General features: G+C 46.0%; 1 protein-coding gene across 9 annotated transcripts in view; it reads left to right on the plus strand.

The window, feature by feature from the left end:
* Positions 1 to 27,440, plus strand: part of AKAP9 (A-kinase anchoring protein 9) — a 216,142-nt gene that overhangs the window by 131,055 nt on the left and 57,647 nt on the right. For all 9 annotated transcript variants that reach the window (XM_019533012.1, XM_019533055.1, XM_019533069.1 and 6 more), the window contains one exon: positions 15,555 to 15,717. In XM_019533012.1, coding sequence (XP_019388557.1) covers positions 15,555 to 15,717 — 163 coding nt within the window. The remainder of the gene's footprint in view (positions 1 to 15,554; positions 15,718 to 27,440) is intronic.

Consider the following 27,440-nt stretch of genomic DNA (forward strand, 5'->3'; position numbering starts at 1 on the left):
AGATATCAGGAGGCGCTACTTCACGGTCAGGGCGGCTAGGGTCTGGAACCAGCTTCCAAGAGAAGTGGTCCTGGGTCCTACCCTGGGGGTGTTTAAGACGAGGTTAGATGCACATCTTGCTGGGGTCGTTTGACCCCAGTATTCTTTCCTGCCATGGCAGGGGGTCGGACAAGATGATCTGCTCAGGTCCCTTCTGACCCTAGAAACTATGAAACTAGGCAATATTACAATTTCAGCAAAACTGACATAAATGAAGTTGCCAGATCAGTCTGACAAATTTAGTTCTATAGGATACACTGGTTTAAGACCAGTCTTCTATATCCATGCACAACAATGATAGTACTCAATGAATTACCATTTTTGCTTGCATAACACACACCTTTCCTCCAGAAATCATTCCTCCAATATTGGGATGCATGTCTTTTGTAGGGAAGTTGATTTTTCTTTGCTGAAATAGAATTACAGGCATAAAAGCAAGCAGACACTGCAACCCATTGCTGCCAAGTTGTCTGCCGCTTCTCTGCACCCCTGAAAGCAGAAGGAGCAGAATCCAGTGTTAACCCCCTCATAGCTTGAGCATTTGGTTCTGGCTCAGAGCAAGTGAGCTACTGTATACAGTCTGTAGTATCTTGGGAAGGCTTGTGGTATAGAGGCAACCCTTTATTATTTACAGGAGCTTACCATATAAAGAACTATTTAGTATTTACAGCAAAGAAGTAATAGTCTTGCTGCTTCACTTGTGTGCTTCACTTCTGCTAGTTTACCATAAGCCATCTCCTGGGATGCCAGACTTCCTGGGCACTTGGTTTCCGGAAGGACTTGCTCTGTTACACAATCCATAACACTCAAAAATATTTTTTCTACATTCTTCCTTCCAAAAATAAGGTGTTCATTTTATTTTGGGCATGTGGCAAGTGAGGGAATATGGTATAGTCCAGAAATAACTTTTGCATCAATGTTCTACCACCAGCTGAGACATTCCTACCTTCATTTTGCATGCTATGTCTATCTGTTTGTTTTAAAAAAAATTTAATGTGAAAAATCTCTGAAGAATTTTTCCATTGGAGGAATTTATATTGTGTGAAGCAGTTTGTGTTATGTTCTCAATCCTCTAGAAAAATGCCATGGTTCTTTTATTCTCCCCTCCCCCCTCAGCTTGTCAGCTTTGGCAGGTTCTCTGCCACTCATAGTTGAGATGTATAGCAGTGTTTCTCAACCCATAGTACATGTACCCCTGGCAATATGCGAGACACAGGCAGAGGGTATGCAGGTGCTATATTTTGAGTTTGGTCTGCCCCCCTGCCCAGCAGGTTGTAGGTGTCTTTGCCTGTTGGGACCAGAAGGAAGTTCCGGCTGCTGCCTGTCCTGCCGCGTCCAGTGTGCCAGGGCTTTCACTCACTGGCATCAGTGTGCCAGGGGACAGGGAAGTGGGCCCTGCGCAAGCTGCTTTGCCCCAGGGTGTGGTCCGTGAGGAAGAAGTGAGACTCGGCTCACGGCAGCAAAACCAAAAGTGCCATGGTGGGACTTCTGGTTTTGCTGTTGCTGCATCTATCGGCAGGTGGTATGTGAGGTACCAAAGGTTGAGAACCACTGATATATAGTATTTATAGTTAAGATATTATTTTCAAAATCATACAGTTGCATGTAGCATAAAAGCAGGCTTATCCCTGACAATCAGGTCTCTTATAAGCAGGGATCCTGGTTTTCTCTGTTTTAAATATCACAAATTATCTGATAAAATTTTTTTTGCAGTGTCTCTGATTTAAAAACTCCAAAATCTGCATTTTTCTGTGATTTCATTTAAAAAAAGGGTTGTAAAGGACCTCAGGAGGTCATTTGATCCAACCCTCCATTAGAATGAAATGCCACATATATTTATATAGGTGTCAGTTGAACACAATGTTTTATTGATATATTTACAATTTTAACGCAATTTGGAAGCCTACCAGTGCCTCAATCACTATAATAAAATACATTTTAAATGCCTATAAATGTGGGTGTTTGATTTTTGGTTTTTTATCATGGAAAATCAGAGCTCTCCCTGCTTCCTTCACGCACCAGAGCACGGGTCCAGCTCTGGCTGTCCCCACCCCTCAATGGTTTGTAGTGCTGAGCAGCCCTGATATGCTGGTGCCCTGCCCATGCCCATGTTGTTGTCCCTCATTCCCCACCCACAGCCCTGCTGCTGCCCTGCAGTCCCCACCCACCACCCCCACAGCCCTGCTGGTACCCCTGTGGGTATTCCCTACCCACAGCCCCCTGTCCCCCCACAAGCCCTGCTACAGAGGGCCCCCAGCTGCCAGGGCCATGGGGCCAGGGACCTGAATCCACAGCTTCCTCCCGCTCCCCCCCATAGCACCCAAGCCCTGGCTGCTGTGGTAGAGTTGAGCACAGAGCCCAGCTCTTCATCCCCCATGGGCAGCATGGCTGGAGCGGAGTCTGTGGTAGGGAGCTGATGTTGCCTCAGGCTCCCTGCCCTACTGCCTTTTCCCCTTCCCCCAATGCCTCCAAGGCCCAGTGGGCAGAACCCAGCATGGCAGAACAGAGCAGGTGATTCAGTACTGCTGCTGGGAGCCCTAGCCACCATGATGAGGCACACCCTGTCTACCCAGCAGCATTTGGGGGGCCCAAGTCCACAGTGCCACCTCCGCTGCTGCTGGGTGGGCAGGGGGCACCTCGCCATGGTGGCACAGGGCTTCCAGAAGCAGCACCAAGCCTCTTTACCCTGCGCTGCTCTGCCCTGCCATACTGGGTCCTGCCCACTGGGCCATAGAGGCTGTAGGGAAGGGCAGCAGAGTGGGGAACTTGAAGCCTGCCCCCACCCTGTGCACAAATCTGAGGGGCACATGCCCTGCCCTAGGAGTGTGTGCAGTGGTAGGGAGCCAGCCCCCTGTCCCGCACCGGGAGAGGGGCTTGGCAGCACCCTCCGGTTCTAGGAGGATCTGGAGTTTACAAGATGAGGAAGGCTCGGAGGTGTAGGTGATTTCAAACAGGAAAAGTTTATTTACTCACGCCCCTGGGATTACAGTTGGTGGCGGAGGCCAATATGCCTTGCTTTAGTTGCGTTACGAGATACAAGTCAAGATGAGACAGATTAAACAGGGTATACGCCTAGGGGAGCGGCGGTGGGAGAATGTTGGGTGAGCAGCCCAAGGTAACTACGAGTCCGGCTCGAGTTAGTCGAATGGTGGTCTCTCCGAACAAAGGACGGGGAGAGCTTTTATAACTTCTTATCTTGTTTTACTTTGTGTTGGCCAATCGTGACTGCAAATGGATTCTCCTTTGTGTGCTCAGGTTTCAACACAGGCTTTCCCCTCCTGTCAGTGCTGCTGTCCGGACGGGGGGGTGGTTCTTTTCGTTTGTGTGGTTCCGGGTCTGATTGGCCACAAGAGGGTGCGTGTGGCACACTAATCTGATCTTTACATGCCCCCTTGCTGCATGCGCACTTAAATTTGGGTGTCTTCGTCATTCAACTTGTCATCAAGCGGACTAAGCGATAAGCGGGTGTATACAAAAGCAGATAAATGTATTAATTTACGACTTAGCCATTGTAACAAACAACAACTAAGACATAATGCTACGCATAATACACTAAACACTAAAATTCCAGTAATAAACACCCTTTTTAACCAACTAAAGCCAAGCAAATTTAACCATTCTAAACCCCACTCAGACCACTCATCGTGTGCTAACTTGGAGTGGTCAGTGAGGGTTTTTGCGTCTTTTATGCCTTGGATTACATCAGTTAGGTTGAACGAAGTCAGATTGAACTTTAGGCAACAGTGGCTCGCATTTGCAAAGACTGAGCACAGCCCACCTTCCATGGCTAAAAGGTAGTCTAGACCGAGTCGGTTGTAATACACTGCTTGTTGGGTATTTTTGATGGCAGCTTCAACTCACTCAAAGCCGAACGGGGTCGAATTGGTGAGAGCTTCAACCACTTCAGTTAGCAACACAATATGACTCATGACATGATTTGACCCAAAGTATGGAAAATACACGGCCCATTTGTCGCAGGTGGTCATTAGTTTCCACGCGCGGTCGAGGTCGGGATCTGCCGACAGGGACGACCATTTTTGGTGGGAGGCATGGGGGTTACTATGGGTTTTGTTAAAGAAAATCACATCCGGGCTGTTCAACAGAGAGGCTACCAATGTAAATGTTACATTCAGCTCGAATAAGGACCACGTGATGCAAGAGGTGTTCAGGTTAAGCCACAACCATCCCAGTGGGGTTAGGTAGATAATATTCCTGAACACAGGGGAGGTAGTCTTCAGCTGCATTTAGTAAAGTTTCCACCTTTACCCCCTCGGGTTATATTACATAATATTACATAATATAAAAGGCAAGCATCCCTTCCCATTGTTGGTGTTTGAGCTATTCAGACACACTTGGGACCCGGAAGGTGTGTTACCGGTTGTGGTTTGATTCACACGTCACAGTTTGAGGGTGGTTAATATAGCTAAGACAGCGCGAACACCGTGGGAAAACTGGCGTGGAGGCATCTTATTGATAAGTAGGCTATGAGGATCCAGATCGGGTAAAGTATACACAGCTTGAGCCAGGGCACCAAGCGCTGAGCTGTCATTGAGGGTGGAAGTGTTTAACTGCACGACTTTTAACAGCTGGCTTATGGGGGAGGTGCAATTTAGTGCACCGTCTGGACACTTAGGCCCAATGCATACATACAGCCAGTTAGGTGCTGTGTTTGTTGGCGTGAGCAAAATCTTGACTAACACAGTCTCTAAGCTTGAAGGGCAAAAAACTGGACAGCTAGTTTGATTAAAAAGACTAACACAAAGGAGGGGACTATCCTCACAACGGGGATGACTGACAGTTAACAACAGTTTTAAGTCAGCAGTACCAGTCAGTCAGGGAAAGCACAGCTTATAGTCCGTCACATTGGCGAGGGTGTCATCTGCGCTATCTGCTTCCGGGCAGTCCGCTGCTAAGATTCCGAGCGTGCTTAAGAAGGTGTTAGAGTTATTGTGGAGCGAATGGAGTAGGGTCCCGCAGGAGGACAACAGCAACAGGATTGTGGCCGTCGGCATGTCAACCTAACGGCCGGCCGTCTGTTAGTCTGTCCGTCCACCCCTGTAATGACAAAGACAAGTAACAGGACTCTTTTAATTGGTAACTTTCAACTGCTTAGAACACCTCAAAAGCCAATTATGGTGCACCAGATGGGCCCTAGATTGTCCCTACAGTTCACAGATATAAGTGTTGGGGTAAGTGCCAGCTTCGGTGAGACATCCCGGCAGGGGGATTGGACGGAAGTCGTTGTGGGTGGGTATTGTCACCTACACGAGCATGGCGGGCTCATAGACAGGTTTCCAGGGTGGTGGTCCGACTGGATCACGGGGTTGCCATAACGCCTTGTCAAAGTTTAGGGAGCTTAACACTTGTAGAAGGTGCGTGTCCCAGCTTTTATAGCTTCCATTTCCGCAAAGGCGTAGCTTTTCTTTTAACAGTCCAGTGGAGCGTTCCACGATGCCATTGCTTTGTGAGTGGTATGGCAAATGAAGATGCCAACTAATGTTGTTTTCCGCTGCGAATTTGGCGAATTTAGCGAGTTGGCAACTATTAAACGTCGGTCCGCTGTTGGACTGTATCTGTTGCAGGTACTTCCGCCATTGTCCTACTTGACGGAGTACTTGGACGACATCTTGGGCGCAGGACTTCGAGAGTGGTATTACAGCTAGTTGGCATGTCCCTAAGTCGACTACGACGAGACCCTTAGGTTTTCGGAGAGCTTCTGGGAGCGGACTGAGGAGGTCTATTTGCCACACTTCACCAGGAGCAAAGCGGGACATATCGTAGGTGTGCTTTTCGTACTTGCCGCTATCCTGTGGTTTGTCATGTCTACAAGCGAGGCAGCGGCGCATTGTCATCCCAGGCTTCGGGTCTGGCTTCTCTGGTTTCTCCTCCCGTTTGTTTCCAGCCGGCGTGTGCCTTGCACTTCCCAGGGTGGTTCCAGAACTTGTGCAACCACTGGACTAGGTGGTCACCATTTGGTGGTAGGTCCTCGGAAGCTGTGTCAATGCACAGGGAATCTTGTAGTCGACGGTCGATGAATGCGTGTACTGGGTCTGTGTCGGGTCGGTGGGAGTTGGTGTGTTTTATTAGCGGAAGCTGGAGGAATTGGTCGAACATCTGAAATATGCACTCCCATACGTATTTGTTCTCGGTGGGTTCGGTGTTTCTGGTGACTATGCGGTAAATGTATTGGCTGTCAATTGTGAGCACTGGGACCGGTTTGACGCCATCATGGTACTTGAGACAGTGTCTTACCAGTTCTCAAAATCCCTTCAATTCTAGCGTCTGGGCATTGTCATCGTCTGTCCCAGCCCATATTGGGGTGTTGTCTGACGCCATCCAGCCATCTTCTGTCGTTCCATACAGATGAGGTCAGCTGGTCGTGGTGGGATTAGGACTGGTGTCTTGATGGTCCCAGTTGTACCAGTCGTAGTGATGCTGAAGGACTAGGCGGGTCCAGGTTTTGCTATCACCTTGGAATGTAGTCTCAGGGCATTCTGGGTCTAACAACGGTAACAGCAAAGCGCCTGGGGAACAGACTTTCCTTGTTCCTGTGGAATACGTGGAAGCAAGTTGAAGGGCTAACAAGTGTTTACCATTGATCCCATATCTGTGTTGGGTCACTTGCAAAGTTTTATGTGCACAATGAATAAGTTGGTCTCGCTCGTTGTGCATCGATACGAAGATGTGCGTGTCTGTAAAACCGGCGTGGACTTCGAGCTGGGACGACGGATTCCACGCCACTAGGGACGTGGTCACTAGAGCAGCCGAAAGATGCTGCAGGGCACGTGCATCTTTTGGAGTCCATGGTGATGATTTGCGCGCCTTGTTGCGAATTTGGGACTGAATGCGCGCCAAGATAGGCAGATGTTTGGGGTTAACGAAGTGGCGTCGCCAGCTGAGTTCCCCAAGCAGCTGTTGAAAGTCTTGTTTGCTCTCTGGTGGGTTTTTCAGCCAGCGCCCAAGCGGTGGACTGTTGCTGAACAGCACACGGAATTGGTTTTCATTGAGCTCGAATCCCAAAAAGGCTATGCGAGTCTGTGGTGTGAGCTGGGATTTCTTATCATTTACTGTCCACCCGTACTCGGTGAGGTGACATACGAGCTCTTGAGCTGTGGTATTGACCTGTTGTTCATCGGAGCCTATGATTGCCAGGTCGTCAACGTAGCTCCAGACTTTGACATCAGGATAGGGGTTTTGAAAGTTCGCGAGGGTATCGGCGATGGCACTACATGCAAGAGTGGGTGCGTTACAGTAGCTTTATGGGCAGACGTTCCATTTGAACATCTGCCCATAGACAGCCATGTTGAGGATGCCGAGGCGATCGTCGATGCTGATCGAATAGAACATGTCCTTTAAGTCGATAGTGGCACCCCACCATTTCACAGCTTGGTGTTGTCGCATCTGTGACAGTGTTTCGGGGAGAGATAAAGCATACGGTGTGGCAAGCGGAGAACAGCGCTTATTGGCCTCGCGATAGTCGATGACTAGGCATACAGCTCCTGGTTGGTGAGCTTTAGCGAAGCCCCATCCAGGTGACAGGAAAGTTGAGGTGGTGATGGGAGTGATTTTCCCCTCATCTTGCAAGCGTTGGAGTAAAGCCTTCAGGGGGTCACGGAGCAGTTCCTTTGTTGGGATGGGTTGGTACCTCCAGGGCTTTGTAGATAATAGTGTCAGGATGTGCAGTAGACTTGTGGTGGTGACAGGCAGTGCGGTGGCAACTTGGTGCTTAAGCTGCAGTTGACGCAGGCTGGGCATGCCTAGGAGATTTATGTCCCCTAAAATAGCTGTAAGGGGTTTTTCCTCTCCTTTTACCCAAAAGCACACAACTTGGGTCTGTTTTGTTTCGTTCAGGCCTCAAACGAACATGGTAGCCTTGGTGGGTACATGCGGGACGTCAGGGCAAATGACATTGACTTGAGTGCCAGCATCCAGAAGGAACCGTACATCGCGGGGTTGTTGCAAGCGCTAGGGGTGATGGACGGTAACATGGCTATAGGGTTGGAAGTCATCAGTCGCCGCGATGCTGACGGCTACGGTTGGTTTTTTTGATGACCGTCATTGGGCCAGTTAAAGCCAAGTTTTGCCGCTACATCACCAAGTTTTCCGATAGCAGCTTTGCTCAGGCCAGAATAGTGCAACAGGAATCCAAACATAGCCCATTTGCGAGGGCTACGTTCTGTTCTCAGAGGTGGGTACGCAGTAGTGGGGAGTTCAGGTCGATGCGAGGGCTGCTGGGGACAGCTCACGACGTGGACGGCTGGACTATTAGAGGGTTGCTGTAGGCTAGACACTTTAGGTTGGTAGGTGGTAAGCTGTGAGATGGGATTTCCAACGGTTCCAGCTAACATCAGCTGCAGTGAAACTTTATGCGGACCACCATGAACTTCGATCGCCACTTTGACTGCCTCGGCGCAGACAGGAACTGCTACTGGGTCGGTGTGATAGTGCTGCGGTCACACCCCAACCCATTGGATTTGGGTCATTCCTGGGCCTGGGTGGTTTATGGGATCCCAATCGAAGTGGCTGTTGCCCAGGCAGTCATGCCACTTGTATGGTACGTGGGGGAGATGTGCAGCAGGGAGAGCCGGGAGTGGGTTGGGCCAGTCGGTGTTCTGCTGAGCCTGCCCAATGTTGCTTACGTTACCTCGGCTGCACAGGGGGGTGCGCGATAGGGCGGTGCACTCGGGCAAGTCTATTTGCTCATACCGGAACGTGAGGACCAACCACACAATGACGGGCTCCTGCGGTTGAATCCCAGTTTCATCTACCAAGTCTCTTATCTCTGGGTGCGTGCATGTGCGCCAGACTGTCATTGTGTGCTGGTTTCCCTGCAGGTCAACCGTTGTTTTGGCAACGACTATGGGGAGTGCCTCTGGCGGATCACCGCCTACCGCCGGTTTCTCGGGTGGGAGCAGCAGATAAATCTTCAGAAGTTCGCTACGCTCACTGTTGTAGGGAGGGGGCGCGGTCGGCGGCAGATTGGCCTCCCGGGGGTTGGCACGTCACTCGGCTCTGCGAGCCGCAGAGCGGCACCCTCCCCCTCTTGTACCTCACCATGCCCCTGGCGAGCTAGTGTCTCCATTTGAGCTCCCAAGTCCACGTTTTCACAGAGAAGACCCACGTACTCGTGGAACAGGACATTTAACATCTTGCCTTTATCCCATTTTGGACCACCCCACTTAGTGGCAGTGCATCCATCAGATTCAAGGGCTTCACAGCACTGTGTTAACAGTTCGTATCCGCGGGACCCTTCCTTCAGGTTGGGGCAGCTGAACTTGTCCGTAGGGGTGCTCTCCCCTCCCTCCTTGATGTGGTGTATGCATCGGGCAAATTCTTGTGCCAGAGTCAGGTTAGGAGCATCCATGGGCTTGACACTCGCAAGGCTTAGCATAGCCAGGCCTTGTGGGGGCGGCTCATAACGCACCTGAATGCGGAGGGTGTGAGATTCATGCTCCACTCCTTTCCCCCATCTGTGAGTGAGAGGTAGCCCGACACCTCCATACCCCCGGGTAGGCTGCCAGCCTGGTGGTAAGCTATATGGGCCCACAGATCGTCGGGGCACTTCAGCGGTCACCTGCCAGCAGGCCACGGGCAGTGGCGGATTAAATCGCCCTGCAGCTTTCCATCATCTCCACCAGATCCTGTTTGTGACGCCATGTCCTGCACCGAGAGAGGGGCCTGGCAGCGCCCTCTGGTTCTGGGAGGATCTGGAGTTTACGAGATGAGGAAGGCTCGGAGGCGTAGGTGGTTTCAAACAGGAAAAGTTTATTTGCTCACGCCTCTGGGATTACAGTTGGTGGCGGAGGCCAATATGCCGTGCTTCAGCTGTGTTACGAGATACGAGTCAAGATGGGATGGTCCAGATTAAACGGGGTATACGCCTAGGGGAGCAGCGGCGGGAGAATGTTGGGTGATCAGCCCGGGGTAACTACAAGTCCGGCTCGAGTTAGTTGAATGGTGGTCTCTCCGAACAAAGGACGGGGAGAGCTTTTATAACTTCTTATCTTGTTTTACTTTGTGTTGGCCAATCGTGACTGCAAATGGATTCTCCTTTGTGTGCTCAGGTTTCAACACAAGCTTTCCCCTCCTGTCAGTGCTGCTGTCCGGACAGGCAGGGTTTTCTTTTCGTTTGTGGTTCCGGGTCTGATTGGTCACAAGAGGGCATGTGCGGCACACTAATCTGATCTTTACACCCCCCTCCCCACTGCTGCCCACAGCTCCATCCCACTCCCTGTCTGGGCCCTGTGGCCACATATGGCCCCAAACCCCACACACCACCCCGGCCAGGTAGCAGCTCCAGCCTTGCCCAACTCCCTTCTTTGCTAATGGGGGTCTCAATCCCTGCCCCTGCCCCCAGAATTACCTGTGGGACCTGCTCTCCAGGCTGCCTGCCTTCCTTGTGCGTGTGCACACGCACATGGCACCTCTGGCCTCTTGCAGACCCACCTTTTCCTGCATTTTTCTCCTTTAACAGGAGAAAATCCAGATTTTTCTCCTTAAAAGGCAAAACTCTGGGTTTTGCAGTGTTTTTCCATGGCAAACAGGAAACCTGGATCCCTGCTTATAAGAAAAAAGCGCACCATATTTACTTGATTGTAAAATTCATTCCTACCCCCCATTTAACATGGGGGGGCCTTTCATCTTAGAATTGTACAAGGTTGGGGAGGCAGCAGGTGCTGTGGCTCAGGCTCCATCCCCTACCTGAGCTCCCGCCATAGTCGTACCTGCTGCCTGCCCACCCCCATCTCTGCACCTCGCTCCCTCCCCCCATTTCCGCCTCTCCACAGCCTCTGCTCTCCTACTGCCCCACTTCCTCCCCCACTTGTATGTGCTCTATGCTGGCAGGCTCCTTGTATGATGCAGCCTGGGACACTAAGCATGGCCCCTGCCCAACCCAGTAGCAGTAGCACACAGCCTGCACAACTGCTATGGGGGCTGAGCTGGCATTGTGGTCAGTGCCCCAAGCTAGAATGGGTATGGAGCAAAGGTAAGGGTGAGGAGGAAACAGGGAGGTGGGGGTGACAGGATGGGTCTGAGACTGCAGGGGGACAGGCACAATCAGGGGGCAAGCTGCACTACTTCCGTACACTGGGTCCCTCCCCACTGCCTCCCTCCAGTTGTGGGGGGATGAATTAAAGAAAACCTTCCAATATTTAAATTCTATATATTGAAAATTATAACAAATATATACATTTTCCATGTATAAAAACTCGTTACTGGGGGGGGTTGTCTTGAATTCAGGGTCACCTTAGAGTCACATATAAGTATATTACTTACAGATTTTTCTTCAGTATCTAGTATAAATCATAGCCCTATTTTCCAACTCTTCACTCAGGAAACTTTTTGCAAGTGTTCGTGTTCCCTTATTTTAAAATAAACTGCAGATGCATGATGTGGCTTCTGATTTATGCTAGTTGAAGTATCTGTTTTGCTAACAGAAACAAAGGACCTATATGGAGTTTCTTTATCATTTAATATTTATTAGCCATTCTATATGAGAATATTAAAAAGCCAAAATTTAACAGAGCAGACCAGAAGATTTTGGAAAGGTCAATAAGAGAAAAGGTGGCATATTCAGCATAATACAGTATAAAAATAAATATAAGCAAAGCAGACATTTTACTCTCCCTATTTAATTATGCTACACAAAAAAACATTAAGACCTTTTATAAACTTGTTTTTTAAAGGAGTGGGAAAAACTGGTCTAATCTTCAAAGTGCGATTTTAAACCTTTCCAAACACGGTCTTTCAGAGCTCTGACGTGGAATTTGAATCCTTTGAGGCAAGCTACCTTGTGGGCGTATTCATTCAAATTCCACCTGCCAGTGTACGAACAGGTAAAGTAGTTAAGCCACTCCCTCTGCCCTGAATTTTTTCTCAGGGAAGATATTAACAAAAAATCTTGTACTTAGTAGGACAGAGCATTATCTGAGCAACTGAATTAACGCAGCTCTTCCTGTTTAACTCGGAGAACAAGAATAAAGACAGATAATGCTATGCAAAACTTTCTGATTGATTTGCCTCACTGAAGATTACAAGTTGCTGCCAGATTCTGATTGCCACCTTGCCTGCTGCAGCATATATGCTCTGAAACTGAAAGTATACGGGCTTGCTTTGGTAGTTACCTGCCTCCTGTTTTTTTTTCTGTTGCTGAAAAACTCAAGTTGTTCTTGCAGTTTAGGATTTTTTTTTTAATTCTTGGAAAAATTACAGAACTTCAGCTGGTTTCTGTAGATGATACATCTGATGCTTACCTGGAACTTTCTTGAACTTTTTATTACTCAGGTGAATGGGGACCTTTTGAGGGGGGGACAATCTAAAGTTAGAGATGGTCGGTAGCAATACTGTACCATTTTTTTCAGAATGTTAAAAATAAACTTTGTAGTAAATTTTGTAATTAAATTAGCCAGTGCAAAATGTCTATCTGATGGTTGAGAGAAAAGCACCCAGCAGCATTTTCTGGAATGGATTCTTACCGCACATACTGGGAATCTAATTTATTTAATGGTATGTGGCCAGAAGACCAAGAAGAACATATCTGTGAAGTTGAATCTCATGTGCCTTTACCAAATCCTTTTCCCTTCACTGAACACTTGGATGAGAATAACTCTGTAGTTGTAAATACTTCAATTTTTCACATCGTCCACAAAAAATATGGACACATATTAAGAGTGGTCTCTAAAATCTCCTTGCCTACCCCTCCATATTCAGTAAGTATTCAGCTTTTAAGGAAGCTCAGCCTTTAAGCTACACAATGAAAAGAAAATGTGGTGGGAAAGAATTTGAACATCTGTCTTGTGAATATGGGATTGATTATTTTGCATCATCCACTACTATCCATTTTTTCATAAAATGGTTTAATAGGCAGTGTGGCAGGTTTTAATTATGAAATTTGTTAGAATTAAAAATTGTAACTGAAAAATTGAGAAATTCTTTTAGAAATGGGTATAGAAGCAGAGCATGTTACAGTTACAGACTTCTGTTCATTCATATATTTTAGTACCAGGCCCATAAGAAATAGAATTAGCATAAGATTTGGGGCTTTATGTGTATAGTGGAATCAAGCCATTCTTGTAACTTTACAGAACTGAACTGTTATATAATTTAAATTAAATAGGACTAGTAATGTTTTTGAGGAAAGTAGGGTCGATTGGTTGGTTTGTTTTTTATGTCTCGATTCTAGTTGTTTGGTGAAAGGGACGCTTCCAATTTTTAAAATTACATTCTTACTATTATTTTGAATAATACCTCACATTGTACTTGTAACTGAAAAGTATCAGGAAAAACGTCTTTTCTTTTTTAGTTTTTGTGTGCGCATTTAACTTTATCTGTGTAAATTTATTTTTACTGTTTACCCAATATAGCAAGCTTGTTACAGTTTCCTTTTTATTTGTATGGGACTTCATACAACAGTCTAGGACATAAAATATATATTAAAAAATGAAATTCAATTGTAATGCCACACAAATAATAGGTGGGAAGGTTTGGAACCAGCTATAGTCCTTTATCTTCTTTTCACTTTTTTGTTTTAAATTAGGTATCAAGTTAATGGTGGACCTTTAAGAGTAAATGTAATCTATAGAAGCCATATTCACTGTTTGGCCTTTTAAAGGATGATTTAATTTTGCTTAATTCAAAAAGTGAAACATTAGAGATTAGATGATATTTTCTAACCTTAGATCTAATTCTAAAATGGGCATTGTCGATAAATAGGTATCCTAGTGTATAATGTTCTGTGAAACGATTCTACACCATTTTGCAACAATTTTAAGAATATTAGTTTGATCCAGTTTGTTTGTTTGTTTGTTTTTGTCTTTTTGCCAGACAGGCTATTTTAAGGAATTTGATACCCTTAATTGTACTAACGAGTCTAGCTGGAGTCAGTGAAAAATTAACAGCTTTTTTTTGTTTTTTGAAGGATTTGGAGAAAGAGTTAATTTCACAGAACATATTAGCAAAACACATAGAAGTGACCATAATACAGGCATCTGCCAAGACCCAGAATATAAAAGCAAGGTTGTAAGTTCATTTGTTTTCTGAAGTTGAGCAAACATCTGTCATGTCATTTTGTAACTTGAATACCACACAACCCTAGAAATAAGACGCTTCTGTAGCTGGTCCAGCTCCAACAAATTCAGCAGTATGAAATTTTCCTTTTGCACTTGTTTATTTCAATAAGGGACATAAGTACAGCAAAGATCTTGACAGTCAAGAAGCGAAGGAGTGGAAGGAACTTCCTGGATCATTGAGCTGGTTCCTGAGTCTAGTTCCCAGTAGACAATTAAATAATTCCATATAATTAAGCTTTGGATTACTTCTGTGTGTAAATGAAAAGATTTGAATCTGTGTTTTTTTTAAAAGATCACTTCATGGCTCTTCATTTGAGTGCCACCAGACAAATGGAGTCCTGCATCTCTGCATGTTCTGAGCTTCTATACTGGTGGCTACAGATGTGAGACTTGGGACAGCTTTTTAGATTCATTGCAATTGTGGTGATGCAATTATCGTGACTTTCCTTTTCTTTTAAATTGTGGAGTTTGTGACCTTGTTTTTTGTGGTATAATGGTTTGAAATGGTCCTTGCTGGGGTCGTTTGACTCCAGTACTCTTTCCTGTGATGGCAGGGGGGTTGGACTAGACGATCTGCTCAGGTCCCTTCCAGCCCTAGAAACTGTGAAACTATGAAAATGTAGATAAATCATAAATAAAGACAGGGAATGGAAAAAGAGTAGTTCATCAACATGACCTGTATTTGTTCTTAGTCACCACAGTGACTTTTAAACCCTAAGATATTTTTATTGCATGTAATTCAAGTTCAAAGCGAAGCTGATATCTGAGTGGATACTGTGTCTGTTGTACAGTCAATATGCAAGGGCCTAAGTAGAGGTGGAGAGTAAAGCCAGATCTGCAATAGTTTTACATGCTGTGCCTGTGGATAAGAACACTCCTTGCTAGGCCAGTTATCAAGCAACTCAAAACAAATGTTGCTTTACTGCGTTGTGAATTGGAAAATTTAACATATTCTAAGTTTGCATATATCTACCATCTTATTTGCTTGTATTCTTATGAAGAAGAAAGTTGACTGTTTCTTATGTAAAAAAATTGTTTTAAAATCCTTTCTTCTCTATATGATGTCTAATTTAAGCATAGAGGAAGTGGATAGTGGCAGTATATTTCTAGACGTAGTTAATGCAAAATATTCAAATAAGGGCGAGTCTAATGTAAACTGACATTGAACCAGGAAGTTTCTAGTTCCGGTACAAAGACATGGATTTAGTCATGTGTTTTATAGTGTATACTGTACTGTCTTTATTTGCTTTGCTGTTTGTAGTATTGATCTTTCTGTTGTAGTATTTGAGTAGCTGCTCACAAAAATCCAATCCAAATGTCTGAAATGAATGTATAACTTTTGATCAGGCCCTAAAACAGCTAATAATCATGCATACAAAACTTAGAATTTAGGTATCTTTTATTATTTTTTGGACGATCTAATCTTCATAATTTTTCCTGCTGTAGCTTGAACATGCTAAAGTTACGCAGACAGAACTCATGCAAGAGTCCTTCAAAAGGCAGCAGGAGGCTACTGAATTTCTCAAATGTCAAGAGGAACTGCAAGAGCGACTCAGTGAAGAGACCAAAGCCAGAGAGCAGTTGGCATTGGAGCTAAGTAAAGCTGAGAGTGAGTATTTCCTATGGATAGTTGCTCAACTAAAATGGCTAAACAATTGACAAATTAGAGTAGCATCTTGTTCAAAAAAATTAGATTGTTTTCCAGTTTCTAGGTAGTTATGGATGGATTATCCTTTTTTCAGCAGTGAAGGAAGGAAGTACTAAAGAAAGAAAGGGAAGCAATGAAAAGTAAATAGTTTGGAAATAGAATGAAAGAAACAGCCAACTATAGTATGATACATAAAGGATGACAGAGAAAGAAAGGAAGAAAAAGTATGTAAAGTAACTGCATATATTTTCAAGATGACTAGGTAGAAAATATTAACCCCTTAGTTTGAAGGGGGCTTTAGGATTCTCTAATCTTCACCCAATTTCCTCCTCTTCATCCTTCCTGAATTTCTTTTTTCCTTTTTGTTTGCCAAGATGCAGCATACTTTCTCATCTGCATTTTAACTGCTACTGACACAGAAAAGCCTCTTAAACTAGACTGATTTAAACATGGTTCAGTGCTTTAAAATAACCTAGGATAGGTGATTATAATGATTTCTCCTTATGTTAGAATATTTTAATGAAAGACCTATTTAATGTAATGAGAAACGTAAAAGCAGAGCCACACACAAAAAATATATAATATATAGCTCCCCTAATTAGACTGTAGTGCAGTATTTGAAACTTAAGCTTATAATTATTATAAAAATGTCTTTGTAACTCCTTGAAGCTTGGTTTTGGTACATTGCTCATGTTTTTTTATAAAAAGGCTGCTTGGAACAGTGAGCTCCATGAGTTGTGGGGGGAAGTATCTTTTTCCCCCCTTACTCTGAGCCAGTTTCATGCAATCTCAAAGATAATATCCTGAAGTGATGCATTCTGGAGCTATCAATACCAAATTCAGAACTGACTAGCGGCTCCTATAAGATGCAGGAAAGAAATCTATTAACCTCATTTAGCCTTAATAAAGGTATATTTTCAAGCTGGTATATTGGAAAAATATCACTAACTTAAAAATACTACTTTGAGGCTGATCCTAAAGATTAGAAGGGCAATCTTTAGGTTGCTGGGAGGGCAACATACAAAAAATCCAGGAAGTTTTTGGAGAATGTGCAGACAACTTTCTGGTGCAAATGTTAGAGGGGCCAGCTAGGGGCCGTGGTGTTTTTGACCTGCTGCTCATAAACAAGGAAGAAGTGGTGGAGTATGTAATACTGGATAGTAACTTGGGCAGCAGCAGCCAGGAGATGACTGTGTTCAGGATCCTGAGGAAAGAAAGGAAGGAAAGCAGCAGAGTAAGGACCCTGGACTTCAGAAAAGCAGACACTGACTGACTGGGGGAACTGATGGGCAGGATCCCCTGGGAGGCCCATCTGAGTGGGAAAGGAGTCCAAGAGAGCTGGGTTTCTTTTTTTTTAAAGAAACATTACTGCTGCTGCTTTCATATGACTAGAGCAAGCAATGGCAGAGAAGATGAAAATTAATTAAAAGTTGTATGTTGAGGTTTGATAGTCTGTTGATGACATCTGGGTTGGCTAAGTGGATTGCTTCAATCCCTTCATGATATTCAGATTCAGGTCAGGAGTTTGCATTGTGGCTCATTAACTGCACCTTACTGCCAGCACTGTATCTAGACTCCTGGCAGCTCCAGGTGAACTTTTAGCATCCTCCCTTCACCAGCCATAATGATGATGATAATTTTTAAATTACCATTTTCAGGTGCCCTTTCTGTCCGGGCCCTGGGCAGCTGCCCATTTCACCCATGCCTGTGTCTGGCCCTGCTCACCACATATGCAATTCAGCAAATTCTTGATGCCTCATTTGTTCAGTAAATAGGCACATCTTCCATGTCCCATACAAATGCGATACAGCATGGTCTGGTATTTAAGTTGCAGGCAGAAACCCCCAAGCTTGCTGGTCGGATCTGCAACCAAATTTTTCTTGAACACTGTTGCTGCAGACCAGATTTTGTGCCAGCGGCTCTCCATATCCAGACTGTTCAATGAAAGTGCAAAGAAACCTTACTGAGGGTGCAAAACGAGCAATCCCAATGTGCAGGAAGACTAGCAGGTATGGCAGAAGACCAGTTTGGCTTAGCAGGGAACTCTTCAGTGAGCTAAAACACAGAAAGCAAGCTTACAAGAAGTGGAAACTTGGACAAACAATTAGGGAGGAGTATAAGAATATTGCTCAGGCTTGCAGGGATGAAATCAGGAAGGCCAAAGTACAATTGGAATTGCAGCTAGCAAGGGCCATGAAGGGTAACAGAAGGGTTTCTACAAGTATGTCAGCAACAAGAGAAAAGTCAGGGAAAATGTGGGTCCCTTACTGAGTGGGGGAGGCAGACTAGAGACAGATGATGTGAAAAAGGCTGAAGTACTAAATGCCTTTTTCACCTCAGTCTTCAGAGGCAAGTTCAACCGCCAGACTGTTGCATCTGGCAGCACAGTTTGGAGATGAGGTGAGCAGCCAACAGTGGTGAAAGAACAGGTTAGGGCAGTGGTTCTCAACCTGTTTGCCATAGTGGATCATGCATGCAGCTCTCAGTGTTATGTGGGCCACACCCCACAGGTGATGGAGCCCCCATGTACCAGGGCTATGGGACTGGAGCCAGGGCCTGCAGCACCTGGGCTCTGGCTGGCACTTGGAGACAGCAGTTGCTGTGGCCAGAGCAGAGCACGGAGCCCGGCTTCTCCTGCTCCTCCCTCCCCTCCCTCCCCCACACCCCAGCAGAGTGGAGCCTGCTGGGGGGAGAGGGAGGTAGATGTGGGCTTCCCACTATGGGCTTGGGGCTTCCTGCCCTGCTGTCCTCCCCGTGGGCCTCCACAACCCAGCAAGCAGAACCTGGCACTAGTGAGTGGGGAGGCTCTGTGCCACTGCTTGGGAACCCCATGCTGGCTGCATCCCCATGGCAAGGCGTTCCCTGCCTGCCCAGCACCAGCAGCAGTATGGAGTTCTAGCCCTTGCTGTTACCATTTGGGCAGGGGATGCTGCACCACGGTGGTGTGGCCAGTGTGGGGCTCACAGAAGTGATGCTGAACCTCCCTACCCTGCTCTTCCGTGGAGGTCTCTCCCTGGGGAGGGAGCAGGGTGGAGAACCCCAAGCCCGCAACTGCTCCACATACAAATCTGGGGGGCACATGCCCCCCATGCCTCCCACCCTGGGAGTGTGTGCAGCAGTGGGGAGCTGCCCCCCTCCCCCCCACCACCCTTCACTGTCCCCCAGACAAGCCTGTGGCTCTGTCCTGCTCCCCAGCTGAGCCCCACAGCTGCACATTCCTGCCCTGGCCCCAGGCCCCACACACCATCCTGGTTGGGCAGCACCTCCAACCCTGTCCTGTCCCTGCTCTGTCATACTGTACTCCTTCCCTCACTAAGGGGGCCTCAGTCTGTCCCTCCTCTTCTCTCTACATAGACTTACTTTGTGGAAACTGTTCTCCATACACGTGGCACCTACTGTGTCTGATCGCCCTCCTCCCGCTCCCTCGCAGCCCCTTGCAGGATGAACTCTGCCAGTGTGCAAGGGGAAACCCACTGTTTCCCACTTTTTTGTCTTTTAAAGGAGAAATTTTTCTCCTTTAAAGGGGCAAATCTGCATTTGTCCATGGGGAATAGGGAAACCCAGATCCTCAATTCGAGCAAACCGCAGGCGGCAATCTTTACTTTTTTTTTTTTTAAACAAGATGTCATATGTGTTACAGCAGTGTGCTGATTGGGCCACATGGGGCCTCAGGTTAAGAACCACTGGGTTAGGGACTATTTAGAAAAGCAGAAAAGCTGGACATGTACAAGTCTGTATGGGGCTGGACATGGATGCACCCAAGGGTGCTGAAGGTGTTAGCCGATGTGATCGCAGAGCTACTGGCTATTATCTTGGTGGTGGTTGGTAGAGGTCCCAGATGACTGGAAAAGGGCAAATATAGTGCTCATCTTTAAGAAAGGAAAGAAGGAAGGGAACTACATACCAGTCAGCCTCACCGCAGTCCCTGGAAAAATAATGGAGCAGGTCCTCAAGGAATCCATTTCTAGGCAATTGGAGGAAGTGGTTAGGAACAGTCAGCATAGATTCACCAGGGGCAAGTTATGCCTGACCAACCTGATTGCCTTCTATGATGAGATGACTAGCTCTGCAGATGTGGGAAGAGCAGAGCACATGCTATTAGCAAGGCTTTTGATATGATCTCCCACAACACCCTTGCAAGCAAGCTAAGAAAGTATGGGTTGGATAAATTTTCTGTAAGGTGAATAGAAAACTGGCTGGATCATCAGACTCAAGAGGGTAGTAATCAACAACTCAGTGTCTAGATGGCAGCTGGTATCAAGTGGAGTGCCCCAAGGGTCAGTTCTGGGGCAGGTTTTGTTCAATGTCTTCAGTTACCTGGAAGATGGGATGGAGTGCACCCTCAGCAAGTTTGCAGATGACACCACGCTGGGGAGAGTAGTAGATATACTGGAGGGTAGGGCTAAGATTCAGAGAGACTTTGACAAATTGACAGACCTACAGTGGGTAGGAAGAGGATGGTGGGCGGCTCCCTACCACTGCGCACCCCCCTTGGTGCAAGGCATGTGCCTCCCCGATTTGTGCGTGGGGTGAGGGCAGGCTACCTGCTGTGGGCTCAGAGTCTGGGGCTGCACCAGCCTCTTCCCAGGACAGCTGGGCAGTGGCAGGGTGGGTGGGTGGCAGCAGTGCTGGAAGGGGTGACTATGGGGAATTTTGGGGTGGCTATAACTTGGGGCAGTCTGCTCTGCTGCCTTTCCCTCAGAAGCCATGCCATGGCCAAATTAAAAAACACACTTCATTTTAGTACCTGTCATTGCTTTCCTTGCACAATAGCTTTTAAATGTTATATAATTTAGTTTCAGAAAGTTTTAATAGTGCATATAAACCCAACACAGTATGTTTCATATATTACAATAAAGAAATGAAGAGTAGAATATAAGCTTCAGTCAAAAGAACAGAAGTCAGTGATAACATTGCAAGGCTACCTTTGTAACTCAGTTTCTATAACTTTTCTTAACATTTATATTTACTCATAAGAAAATATATTTTTACTGGTTTGTGATCCTAGTTCTGTTTCTCTCTGCTTACTGCTAATGTTTTTCAGTCCAAGCAGACCCACTGCCAAGAACTCCTGGATTGCAATTAACAAGTCTTCATTTGTATGTTATTCTGTTTTGAAAATGATCTGTGTAAACATGGTAGTTTCTTACACAAGATATGCTCATTATTTTTCTTGAGATTGTCTAAGCCACTGGTGCTCAACCTTTTTGCCCTGTAGGTCAGATGAGCCGTGCCTGGTCTATATGCAGGCTGGATCTTGTGGCCTTGCAGGAGGAGAAGATGTAGCCCGGCCTCAATCCATCCATGGGGGAAAGAGAAAATGCATAGGCAGTTTAATGCATGGGCCAGCTAGGCATGAGCCCAGGGGCTCCTACCCATTCAGGGCTCTGGCCCTGGGATCCTCATCAGCAGGGAAGCAAAAGCAGGGTTTTAAACTTGGCATGTTTTTGTCTCCTGGCAGGAAGACAAAAATGGTGGCAAGTTTAAAACCCTAGCTTTCACATTTGTTTGCCTGCAGCCAGGAGCAGGAGCCCTCCCCCAGTGGGGCTGGGGAGGCATGTTGGAGTCAGGCCTGCCAGGATGCCATGCCATGGAGAGGAGGGGCCAGGCTGGGAGTGCTGCATTGTGCTATGCCACGCCTCTGCAAGCAGGCAGTGGCACTGGGGGGCCTTGGGAGCTATAGCCCCTCTGTAGCTACCCTTCCCAGTGCTGCCACCCACCTGCAGAAGCGTGGCACTCCCAGCCTGGCCTGACCCAACCCAGCCCCATGCATGTGTGTAGCCGCAGGGACACAGCCAGGCACCTACAGGTCAGTAGAATGGGGGCTGAGCAGGAAGCAAGACAGCTGCGGGTAGCTTATGGAAGGGGAGGAGGGAGAGGACAGGGGACTGCCTGATAGTGACTGAGAGAGAGTGGGGAAGGGAGAGGTCCTGTGGGGGAAAAGTGTGTGGCCAGGTTAGGTGTGTGGGCATCTGTGTGCACAGGTATGTCTGCATGCATGAGTGCATGTGTGTATCTCTTTATCTTTGTGTGTCTGCGTGCGTATGTGCACATCTGTATGTCTGTTCACGGCAGGGAGAGTGTGTTTATGTGTGTCCATGTGCAGAGAGTGAGTGAGAGTTGATTGCGTGCCTGTGTGTGTGTATGTTTGGCCCATAGTGGGAAGATGGGGCCAGGGAGAGGAGGCAGGCATGTGCCCTCCCCCACCCACAGCCTGGCAGGGTCCACGCAGCCTCCCCTGCCAGCACCAAGATATGAAAGGACCCCTCCCCCCCACTGCAACCCAGTTCCTGTGGGGTGTGGGGGCCTCCAATTTTGTTTGCCCAGAGCCACAGTACACCTTAATCTGCCTCTGAGGAAGTGGCTTGGCCGTGTGAGAGAGGTTCCTTTGCCAGTCCCTAGTCTGGCTGTGTAGGGAAAATGGGCGTGGCCCAGCCCAGCCCCAGCCATGTGGGGCTTGGGAATTTGGCAGTGGGGGAGGAGTGGGAATATTAATTGCCACCATTTCTCTGCTATCAGTGCAATCAATTGCACTTGTGCAGCATACTGATGCCTATAGAGAGGTTACAAAGTTGGCACTGACTTGTTTGAAAATGGTAGGTTTTCACAGGTAGAAGTGCTGGCAAAGTTTAACCTGAACAACTTCTTTTACTAAGGATGATAAGTATGACAGAGATCAATTGTAGTATGCTTCTGAGAGGCACAGTTTAGAAAATGCTGTCATGAGGGAGGAAGAACTAACATGGCTTTCAGGGCTTATCGTTAAGGACAAATATTTTAGTTGTTTGTGAATCAAGTATAGATATCAATGGAAGACAAGATTTCCACTGCCCAAACTGATATGCTAAGACCAGTCCCCAGGCTTTGTCCATGTAGATGTGTATGTATACTCCATCAAACTTGCTTTGTGTGTTACAGACACCATGAGAGTTTGGGGCCTGAGAAGCTTGGGTTAGTACATAAACTTTCTGGGCAATTGCAACCTGTTGCCCATTTGATGAAGTATTATTTCACAGACCACTGGTCATGCACACTTAGTCAAAATTTGGGTGATTGTATTCGTACAGGATCATGCAGATGTGACAGTTACAAGAAAGCAGCTGTTGCCTGTGAGCAACAGCAGCAACTTATTCTCTTGTGAAGTAGCTACAAATGTACATTTGACCCATACCCTGAACTGCTAGTGTTCAATATCCCTACTCATTTCCTTTTCCAGGTCAATTGTAAACCTATTGAGTACCAATAGTTTTTATATAAACCTAGGAGATACCCAAACTCTTGTTACTTTATTGAGGCATTACCATTTAAGCTTGTACCTCTATTTTTTGTGGCTTAGCTGATTTCATATTCTATCACTGCTTAATTTCTTCAATAGCTTTTTTAAGCTTCAAATAAATTATATCAGTTGGGGTTTTTTATCCACGATTGTGGTTCGTCTTTATCCATGAGACACTCAAAGAATTCTGGACTTAAAAGATCGATTTTTTTTTTTTTCTTCAGAAGCTGTGCTGGTGTTTTCTTTTTCTATTACATTTATCTGGGTCCTTTATAATGCTCTTGAATTAATTGAACAGAGGAAAATCTGCATTTGTACTAGGAAACTGTAGGTTAGGGATGAACCTGTACACTAAACATCTTGTTCTCCATGATAGTTTTTAAGGCTCAGCTCTATACTGTGTCTGGTTTTGCCTGGTTTTCAGTTTAGCTCCAAACAGAAAAACAGGTAGACTGAATAAAGATCCTTCCCACCCTGCACAGGCACACCATTTAAGAGCGTGTATGGGAGTGCTAGCACTTGCTTAGTTAACAGAGACAGTGCTTTTGCCTGCAGTGTGGTGGGGGAGGGTAAAAGGGAAGAGGGAGGGTCCAATCTGTTAAGCCAGGCCTGCCCCCCCGATTCCAAGCAAGCCACCTTCTTGTCCTAGAGAGCCACAGGAGCGGGAAGCAAGAGACAGGTATGCCATCTCCAAGGTGGAGGCTGCATGTGTATGTGGGGTACAAGGAGGGCACCTTGAGTGCTGGCATTTCTGGACGCAGCTGGGCATGGCAAGGGAAGAAACTGACGGAAGGGGAGGGAGGTCAGGGATTTCTTTCCCAGGGGAAAACATCAGGTACAGCTTATCATTTACCTGTATTCCAGAGATGGCAGGTTTCCTAATGATATACACCCCTCTTTTTAATTCTATACATTTGTTTATTTATCTATACCTTTTTTGCTTAACAAAACGAAACAAAATGAAGCAAGAATTTATTTAAAAATCTGCCTTCCTGCTCATTGAACTGGGTGGCATAACTCAGTCTGATGAGCTAAAGCTAAAGTATGTTTTGTTATCTTACTTGGGTTCTCTTAGTAGGTCACAGGAGAGTAGTGTCTAAGTTTATTACAGAACTGATAGATACTTGGACTTTTGTAAGCTGAAAAATATTTAACAATCTACTGGGCTTTATCAAGGCTGACACTAGAGAATTTTTTCTTATCTTAGGCAGGGTCCAATCCTACAGTAGAGAAGAGAAATACAAGAATTTAAAACTAAAATAATAAACTATAATGAAAACAGATACAAAACCATTAAACTGAAAGCAGAACTTCAGCCGCTGCCTTCCCCAACACCCTAGCAGCCCCTGTGCCAGCTGCCATCATGCTGTGAGCAGCATACTCTGCTGAAAGTGGATGGGCAGACATGGGGCTTCTGAGCTGTGCTTTTCAGCCCAGCTTGTCCTCACAGGGCCAGGAGGCACAGGGGCAGACATATTGAAAGGTTTACAACCTTTATAGGCCTCAGTCTTACCCATCTTGTGAAGAGTCCTAGCCTTTTCAGTCTTTCCATGTCCTTCTTATTGTGTGAACCACATCCACATGATGCATTTTAGTACAAAATGAAGTTTTAACTTTGTATTTCATACTTCAGTGTACAACTTCTGACCACAGTAATCAAAAGCACTTGTTTAGTAGTTGAAAATCTGGGCCTATGCATTTTGTACTCATGCTGTATTCCTGCCTAATGTTTTACCAACAAGTAAAGTGGCCTGGGGTGTGCAAAGTGGGCCATATTCGATTTGGATTCAGATTCAGCCTGATTCAGGGGACAGTGATTTGATTTATTGATTTGTATCACTGTCCCGATTCGATTCAGCCAAACCCAAATCTGAAGATTCAGTGCTGATTCAGAGAATGTCATTTGGCCGTAGACACAGCTTTAAATGTTTTTTTTCCTACATATCTCAAGGTACCAAATACGGCTTGTGAAAGCAAGATGGTGCGGTGAATGGAGTGTGGGGGGGGCCCTCTGTGCGCTTGGTGGCTGACCCAGAAGTGGACTGGAAGTACTTCTGGTCCACTTCCGGGTCTGCTGCCAAGCATGCTGGGGACCTGCCCATGCTCTCATGGGACACTCCATCTGCCCTGTCTCAGTGTTAACAAGCCGCCTGTTACCTTGAGGTATGTAGGAAAAAACACTTAAAGCTGTGTCTATGTCCGAATTACCAGATTTCTCCAAATCTATTTGGAGGGTTCTGATTCAATTTGGAGAAATTAAAGGGTCTTCTGATTCAGTTCGGATTTGGAGATTCAGCTGCCAGATCACGCAGCCCTAGTAACTGCCCTGAGGAGCGTAATATCTCTGTTAACCCAAGGCAGTGAAAATGAAGTAAAGCCATTATGACAAAGGAGCCAGAGATGGAGAAAGACCATAATGAAATACATAGGTGATGCTTGAGAGAGGCTCAGGGGGGCATGTGCCCCCCTGAGATTGACTGACTGCTGCTGCCACCACTGGCTTATGAGAGTGGATACCACCAACAGCATCTGTGGGTGATTCCCCACTCAGTCCCCACTCACTGGCACCAACACTGGTGTCTGTGGGAGGTCCCCACTCGCTGCCATGGTGCCCCCACAGTCTTGGGAGGCACCAGTGGTTCACAGTGAAATAATACCATATTTGCTTGCATGCCATACACCTTTTCCCCCAGAAGTTACCCTTACAAAATTTAGATGAATGTTATAAGCAGGGAAGTTAATTTCTGTGCCAGAATGGAAACGCAGAGAATTTGGAATGGCTGCTAAGGCTGTGCTCTTCCCCCAGCCATCATGCAGCAGGGGCAGAGACGGTTCTTAATTGTCAGAGCTAGAGTTTTAACTCTCTCAGTACCATTTGCCAATTTGGCAGGAGCTTTGAGGGAGTTAAAATCCTAACTTTTGGCTGAGCATTCAGGGAAGGTTAGGTGACTCTGAAGAACAGGCCTTGGAAAAATATTTTTGCTCTTCATTCTGCGTTCCCAAAACGAGATGAATCTTATTTGGGGGAATGTGTGATATGCAGAAATATACAGCACACCTCTTTAGACATTGTTTAAACTCAATTGTTTCCTTTTGTGGCATATCATATTATTAAATAGATCTATTAAATAAATCATATTATTATTTGTTGTTGTCGCACCAAGAAGTTTTGGTCTTGTACTAAGACCTCAATGCAATAGGTGCTTATGTTCCTGTCTTAAGGAGGTTGTTTTGTATATTCTACATGCCTTTGCACTACCTACTGTTGTCAAGAATTTATTCCTGACAGCCTAGAAGAGTCATTATATTTATAACCGACAATGATGAAACATTACACAACATTAATATATTTAATAGAACGTTTAAGTGATATATTAGCAATGAAATGTCAAACAAGCTTTAGTTAAAGCACCCCCATCGCCATCTTGTAGTGCAGGGACACTGAATGTATGAGACACGGAAGCTGCTGGAGCTTGCTAATTAGCATGCTCCAGCAGACAGAATTAATGGAGTCTGCCTTGATGCGCTGTTATTACAGTGCATCGGAGCACTATCCCCACACATCTACAGGCACTCCTAACTTTCTACAGTTTGTTGCAAATTTTGGAAATGCTGTCATTAAAATTGGATCTAGAAAAATAATTCTTAAGGTATTTTTCACTAGGGGCATGAAAATGCTCTGTGAGCCTGACCCTGGAAAAAAATGTTGCTGTTTATTTGACCTGTATATCCACAGTGGACACTGTTTTGAAGGTACAAAGGACAATACCAGATCATCTCACACTACTTTCTTTCCCTGCCCTTTATGTGAGGTGAAGTGCCAGTGTCAAAACTGTTGCTTAATTAGGTTCTGACTTTACCTGCAATTACTTTTTAGTTCATTTGTTCTTAATATATATTTAGGATTATTAAATGAGGGTGAAGGGGAGAGCAGTGTTCTTTCCACTTCGTACTTTTTTATTTCTCTCTCTTAATTACAGGGAGATTATAATCTCTAACTGCCAGTTTTTAAGAATATGTTTTTTCATCCCCTCCTTCCCTTTAAATGACAGTTCTAACACTTGTCCCTATTGCCTATGTGAGGATCATGTCTCTAAAAAATGTAGCATCTGTTGCTTGCTTTTCTGCAGAGCAAAAACACTAAGAGAAATTCAGCTGAAGACAGTTAATAAATACCCAGGTTGTGGACAACTGTGTATTGGCTTGAAAAGGGAGAAGGGAACTTCTGTTAGGGAGTATGCAGCAACTATCTTCACCCTAGGGTTCTACAGGAACTGGCCGAGGTCATTGCGGGACCCCTGGCGCGGCTCTATGAGCACTCGTGGGGCTCTGGTGAGGTGCCGGAAGACTGGAAGAGGGCCAATGTGGTCCCTATCTTCAAAAAGGGAAAAAAAGAGGACCCGGGAAA

The sequence above is a fragment of the Crocodylus porosus genome, unplaced genomic scaffold (genome assembly GCF_001723895.1).
Source record: "Crocodylus porosus isolate Cpor-Errol unplaced genomic scaffold, CroPor_comp1, whole genome shotgun sequence".
Lineage (NCBI taxonomy): Eukaryota > Metazoa > Chordata > Crocodylia > Crocodylidae > Crocodylus > Crocodylus porosus.